Source organism: Hyposmocoma kahamanoa, unplaced genomic scaffold, assembly GCF_003589595.1.
Source record: "Hyposmocoma kahamanoa isolate Upper Pololo Valley unplaced genomic scaffold, ASM358959v1 99879, whole genome shotgun sequence".
NCBI lineage: Eukaryota > Metazoa > Arthropoda > Insecta > Lepidoptera > Cosmopterigidae > Hyposmocoma > Hyposmocoma kahamanoa.
This window is the reverse complement of record NW_020656077.1, coordinates 1,535,546-1,542,807: the sequence shown is the minus strand read 5'-3', so window position 1 is coordinate 1,542,807 and position 7,262 is coordinate 1,535,546. Positions and strand designations below refer to the sequence as shown.

General features: G+C 38.0%; 1 protein-coding gene across 1 annotated transcript; it reads left to right on the top strand.

The window, feature by feature from the left end:
- Window positions 1-467: 467 nt before the first annotated feature.
- Window positions 468-3,717, top strand: LOC113239442 (transient receptor potential channel pyrexia-like). The gene has a single exon (XM_026476453.1). The coding sequence runs from the start codon at window positions 468-470 to the stop codon at window positions 3,396-3,398; it is 2,931 nt and encodes a 976-aa protein (XP_026332238.1). The 3' UTR covers window positions 3,399-3,717.
- Window positions 3,718-7,262: the final 3,545 nt, after the last annotated feature.

The following is a 7,262-nucleotide window of genomic DNA, read 5'->3' as shown; positions in this document are numbered from 1 at the left end:
GTGTAATACGTAATTCTTTACGTACATTATTTACATATTTATTTTACAATTACGATAGCGTTCAAAATTTTGAGAAATAAACCTTTCAAAATTCTTAATTACACGTTTTAAAAATAAAACCATAAATCACTAAGCGACGTCAATTAATGACGTTAGGGCATGTGCACAGATTATATGATGAAAGAACTCTCTTGTTTCCTGACAATTTTAATCATGGGTAACAATAATGTTTCATGTTTTAAATTTTAGTGTAGATCTTATTTGTACAAGGCAAACCTCGTCCTAGGAGAATGTAACCCTTTGCCAATTTTCTTCATAATACAAAGTGAGCGGGGACTGATATATAGACGAGCCTTAGTTTGCAGAAGCTCTGATAAAACAAACAAGATAAGATAGATAATAGCACAGAGATGACTCTAGTTTCTTTTAGTCAGGTTTAGACCATGGACAACTTTGGATATCGTGAAATGGGGTGGTCATCACCTTCACAAACTCCAACCACAGCTACCCCAACTCGGGGTCGTTTCACTGGCAGTTTCAATTCAAGAACACGTGAACAAGAAGAAATTCCTCTTAACGCCTCGTACCGCCATGTAAAGAATATAGATTTACTGGAAAATGCCCAGGACCCTGGTAAGGTGAAAGAATATTTGTTTGTTGGTCCATCACCTCCAGCAGATGATGCACCTAACATGTATCACAGTTTTGATGTACTGGCACCCGATCCTGAAGCCAAATTGACCGAAGAAGCTGTGCGAAGAGGCCTTTGCGAAAGAGCTCAAACATTAGGCGCTGGGCGATTTTTTGATGACGTGGAGTGTGGATTAATAACTGCTGAAAACATTGAAGAACACATTAGCTCAGCACCGGAAGTAGTAGTTAATTTAACTTTGCTTTGGGTGGCATTTTTAACTCGCGATGAGTTGCTACCACCGATCTTGGACGCTGGAGCAGATATACATCATTCAGAGTCGGCGGGTCTTACAGCTTTACATTTAGCCGCCTTCAGTGGAGCTGGGAGAGGAGTTATGTATTTACTTTCTCGTGGTGCTGATGTTGATTTTGCGCCAAAATATTTTGCCCCACTGCATTGCGCTGCATTTGGAAACTCTTTAGAAACGGCTGAAGTTCTAATTGCTTCAGGTGCTTCGTTACATGCCGTCGTACAAAGAGCTGGCTGTGAAGATAATCTTGTACACTGCGCAGTTAGAGCTGACGCTGTAGAGTGTATGGAACTATTTATAGAAAAAGGTGTCGATCCATCCTACGTAACGTCAGGAGGTTTAAATGCAATGCACTTGGCAGCAGAACTTGGCGCTCAACGTTGTCTCGCTTACTTGCTTAAGGAAACAAAGATAAGTGTGAATGGTGTAACTAAACAGAGAGATAAAGAAAGCACGGCTTTACATTTAGCAGCTACCAGAGGTTTTGCAGAGTGCGTAGAGTTATTGTTAGCCGAAGGTGCTAAGGTTAGTATAAAAAATTACAAAGGGTTAACAGCTCTTCATCTTGCTGCGCGATGTTCAAGTTTAGAATGTGTCGAAGTTCTTTTAAGAGACGGTAACGCGGATGCTAATGCCGAAGATTATGATAAGAGGACACCTTTACATGCCGCAATAAGTCGATCAGAAAGAGCTTGCGACATAATTGATATGCTAGTTAGCTGGGGAGCGCAAGTCAATAAGAAAGACGAGTATGGTTATTCCCCTTTGCATTTGGCCGCTATGGACGGTTTAACGGCTTGCGTTGAGACATTGATTTTCTTAGGTGCCGATGTAACTTCGAAATCAAAGAAAGGTCATACTGCATTGAGTGTAATAACTAGGAAAACACCCAAATCTCTTGCGATTCTAAGATATAACTTAGACTGCGGAATTTCCCTTAGTCGTTCCTCAGAAGGTAATGAAGAAATTCAAATCGAGTTCGACTTTGGGAGATTACTGAAGTTTTCTTACCCCCGTGAAATCACTTACTTAAACAGTTTCGTCGACGAGGGGCAAAAAGATATTTTGCAACATCCGTTATGCTCTGCATTTCTTTACATGAAATGGCAAAAGATAAGAAAATTTTACTTGGCTCGATTGATCTTTTGTTTCTTGTTTGTGACTTTTTTGTCTATTTTCGTGTTGACTGCTGTTGTGATAACTTGCGAAGGAAAATATGCAAATAAATACGGAGTACCAAACGAGCTTTGTCAAAATCAGTCTATTATAGGCGACATTTTAGAAGATAATCCTATACACATTGAAAGATGGGTTCTGATTGTAATTACAATTTTCGAAATTATGCGAAAACTAACAGGTATAACCGGATACTCTAGTATTTATCAATATTTTACTACTTTTGAAAATTTGATGGAGTGGTTTGTCTTGCTTTCAGTGTTTTCATTATATAATGTTCATAAAGATTATAGCTGGCAAAACCACGTCGGAGGGTATGCTGTTCTAGGGGCCTGGACAAATCTAATGCTAATGATGGGTCAATTGCCTATGTTTGGAGATTACGTAGCCATGTATCAAAAAGTTCTAAAAGAATTCCTTAAATTACTGCTAGCGTACGTATGCGTTTTACTCGGATTTACTATTTGTTTTTGTGTAATATTTCCTAACGAAGAGATGTTTGCTAACCCGTTAATTGGAATTATTAGCACATTGTCAATGATGGTCGGTGAATTGAATCTGGGTATACTTATTAACGATCCTACAAAAGATGATCCGCCATTGGTATTCGAACTATCATCTCAAATTATATTCATATTATTCCTGATGTTTGTCACCATAATCTTGATGAATTTGCTCGTTGGTATCGCTGTTCACGATATTCAAGGTCTCCGGAAAACCGCCGGGCTATCTAAACTAGTTAGACAAACCAAGCTTATCTTGTTCGTTGAAATGGGTATGTTCAGTGCATTGCTTCCAAAATGTCTTCATAAATATGTGTACAGGACTGCATTAGTGTCTCCAGAAGCAGGTAAAGTCATACTTAGCGTAAAGCCGTTAAATCCGCGCGAAAAACGATTGCCAACAGACATAATGATGGCTGCATATGAATTGGCTCAAATGAACAAGGTCAAGACTGGAAGATCTGTGAAAGAAATATTGTACAAGAATAAGTACTCATCCAAATTCAAAAACGAGTCTCAACCAAATGATCATAGCTTTAGTATTGAAATTAAAGGAATGCAAGAGAAAATTGATCAAACTACATTTAATTTGAAGAAAATAGACCAGGAGATGCGCCACTTAAACACATTGTTGTTGGAACAACAAACGTTATTGCAGAATCTGGTGAAAAATATGGACCGATCGTATTACTATACTACTCAGATGTCGTACTCTGAATCTCCTGTCTTCTTCCCGAATAACGCATCCGACATAACTGTTATTAATAAACACTGAATCTAGTAAAAAGCAACTTATTTATAGAAAATTATTGACATACATATCAGGGTGACTTTACCATAAGTATAGACATATGAGTGAATATGTGTAAAATGAATACAGTCGAAATTCGATGTCGATTATGTATTTCAGTGTCAAAAAGTACACTGCAGATAACAGTGATTTAAAATGTAACTAAACTGACGTAAAAAGATTGTTTTGTTTAACGTAATTATTAATATGCGCAAAAAGTATTACATACAGTGTTATCTCATTTGTAGAATTTAACTTTGTATTTACCACTGGCTGAGCAATGAATTTATCATTTCAAGCTCGAGATTACTTTTTAGGTAAATGAAATACTTAAATATTTTTTGAAATAAATTGGTGGTTGTTATAATGGTTTTAATTATGCTACACTTATTTTCTTTTATTGTTTATCTTACTATTTATTGAAGTTGTTGATTGAGTATCCTAATTTCAGGAAAATGCCTTTTTAAGCATTTTCTGTGATGTAGGTAACCTTTAGTATATTTAGAGAGGCCGTGACAATAACATTTGTGGAGCAGCGTTGGGTCAAATTCCTGCGGCTCAAAGGCTGCGAGAAATAGCGTCACATTATACGGTACACAAATATGTCAAGTTCAGCAGAGTGGATGGAACGCGGATACGCTGCGCGAGCGCACTCGCGACGCGGGCGGCCCCTGACGAAGGCCCTCGGGATTGTTACCTCAGTTTTACAGTTGATTGCCAAAATACCAGTGTACGTAAATTTGAATGATTGTGGCCTGACATGGATGGGTAAATATATAACTGCCTCCTTGGCCGAACGGTTACCATGCCGGACTGCCACGCAGAGGTCCCAGGTTCGATTCCCGGGTCGGGAGAAATAGTTGTATGGCCTACAATTATTTCTCTCGTGAGTTTGGATGTAATTTGTGGGTGTCTATGTGTGTGGAGGCACCCGCGACACAGAGTTTTCCTACTGCGGGGCTATGTTGAGTGTGTGCGTTATTTATTTAGTTATTTATATTATATTTCCCCAAATATTTTCCAATGAAGTGCTTGCGTGTGAGAAAAATGGCACAAAACTTAAAAAAGATTCATCGCTACCCCGACCTGTATATATATATAGCCACATTCTGTCGTGTTGACCCTATACCAATTGTGAACTAATGTAGTAGATATTACTACTTTAAGACTGCATTAGTCTACAATTGGTTATATGTATATATTGCTGGTTATATTATATTGCTGTATCTACCAAGTAAACTACGTATGCGGCAATAAGTAACAATCAAACTCATAAAGCCACATTCGGTTCTCAGGTTTGCTGCCTCGGTGGGCGGGCAGGCATTATTGATTAATTAAGTGATTTACCTGCTCCAGTAACCTTGAGAAAGCATACCTCCACTAAACCTGTATGGTATGACTTTTCCAGTGCATTTGATAACTTTAGACCTTTAAAGTTTTACGTAATGTGTAATTTCTTAGAAGACCACATAAATATTTTATTCGACTGATATTTATTTTCTTTCGTTAGTTGATATTATAAGAGCAAAGAAAATTCATCGGCAGAATAAGTTATAAACACTCTAGACATTTTTGACTGCCAATTTCTACGCTATATATTTTGTAAAAAGATTTTAGACGGATCTACTTATCTTTAGGTAGGCCGATCGTGCACGCTGTTCCTAAGATACGACTTCTTTACTTCGACCCTTTGGTCATAGTATAATAAGACCAATATGATAACTCCATGCAAAAGTAGCAGCGCGGCTTGTATGTGTGCACGCCCGCCACTGGCCGTGTACGGACACACACATTCACATAGTATCACAGTAGCGCGGATCGTCTCACACGCCATTCATTATAAAATTAAATCACTCGTTCGGAGTTTTAAAAATGACATCAAATAGTAGACGTGTTCCTTGTTGTGTTCGTGGTAGTTTCAACAAAAGTGCTTCATATTCAGAATTATTCAGCATTTCATTTCTATATTTCATAATTATACTACTTACTGTTTAACAAAGACTACTTACTGTTTAAAAAAGAAAGTTACTGCATTTAACAAAGATTATTTAAATATAAAACGAAAGTACTGCTATGTACCTTTTTTTTTTTCAAATTATGTTTACTACATTCTTACACCTTACACTACGCTGCGAGCAAAGTGTAGGCATTTTCGCGTTGAATAGACGGGAATTGCCGTTCTTGTTCTTATTATACTAAGGCTTGGTCCCGTGGGCCTTCCTAAGCTAGTACTCATTAGCGAGCTGTAACTGTAACGTTAGAGATACAGTAACGAGATTCTAGTGTGTACGCGTAAAACAGTCTTCACGAGTCAGTACCTGGTTATCGTTGGCTCACTGCGAACCGCACGCGTTCCGCTTGCGGCAAGCTCATGAACCACGTACATACTATGGTTTTTGGTAACATAACATGCAACGGATACGGTTACAGCTCGCTAGTGAGTACCCAGCTTTATACGTTCAATATAAAATGTTAAAGTAATTTGTACCTTACGGTATAAGCAATACATTGAAGTTTTGCTTAATAGTGATCAACTTAATTGAAAGCCAAATATTAAATTTCGTCACATAGCAACAATGCAAGTTGACGTATGGACTGCAAGTTACATTATATTCAACCTTCGGTTCCTGTAAAAGCATGGATTTCGTCACTTAAATTTAATAGATTGGCAACATCTGTTTTGATTAGTATTTTATTTTTTATATGATGGCAGGTGACGGGACGAACAAGTCGTGCGCCTGACGGTAAGCCGCACGCCTGTCCATGACAGGCGCAGTGCCACTCAGAGCTTTAGAAGACAAAGATCTGAGGGGCACTGTCACTGTACCTGTCACCCTGAGACAGGTTGATAAGTCTCATGTGCCTGTAATTTCAGCACCCTTACCCTTTAAAACCGGAACGCAGTAATGCTGACATTATTGTTAGACGGCATAAATAGGTAAGGTGGCAGTACTACTCTGAACGAACTCTTTCACAAGAAGCTCTACTGCTACTAAATACATTTGGGTCATGGTTGTATACTCCTGTACACCTTGCAAAATTTTTAAATTGTCAATAGTGATTTATGCGAATTTGACCAAGTTGGATCATATATTTTCAACCTGCCCCAAATATGGTTATTCCTTACAATTCCAAAATCTTATCAAAGCATATATACCAACTGACTCCGCGGCCGAAAGGTTACCATGCTGGACTGCCACGCAGAGGTCTCGGGTTCGATTCCCGGGCTGGAAAAAATATTTGTATGGCCTACATTTATTTCTCTCGTGCGTTCGGGTGTAATTTGTGGTTGTCTAGTGCGAGGCTAGGAGTGTGTGCGCATTCAAATTCAAAGATATAATTGACCTATTGTAACTGTGCATTACTTTTAAATAAACGATGTTTTTTTTATGTTTGATATACATTTGATACACATTATTAATTATTCTGTCGATATTAGTTCATCTACGAATAAATGAACTACATTCAATGTAACGCTATCATTACGTTTAAGCATAGTAAATTATTATTTGATAGTCAAAAATTATATTAGATCCTCTTTTTTCACAGCTTGGTTGCGCCCTCCATTCAGTTAGTAGGTGACGTTAGGTTAGTACGTGAAAAAGCAGAAGCGACTTTACTCGCGTTTTCGAACATGGTTTCAGGTTTTTTAATACTCATTTGTCTTTGTTTTGAGGCTCAACATGAAACTACCAAAGTTAATTTATACGTATCGAGTTCTTAGGTTTTCGCGATTGTTACACATAGGAAATGAAACTGTTTTTCCGGATTTAAATAGCGTATATTTGTTTTTTCAAACAAACCGACGTTTCGGGCCCCTTACAGGTCCCATGGTCACGGTTGACCATG

Excerpts from the sequence above, each read along its gene's own strand:
- LOC113239442 (XM_026476453.1), top strand. The coding sequence starts at position 468 with ATGGGGTGGTCATCACCTTCACAAACTCCAACCACAGCTACCCCAACT.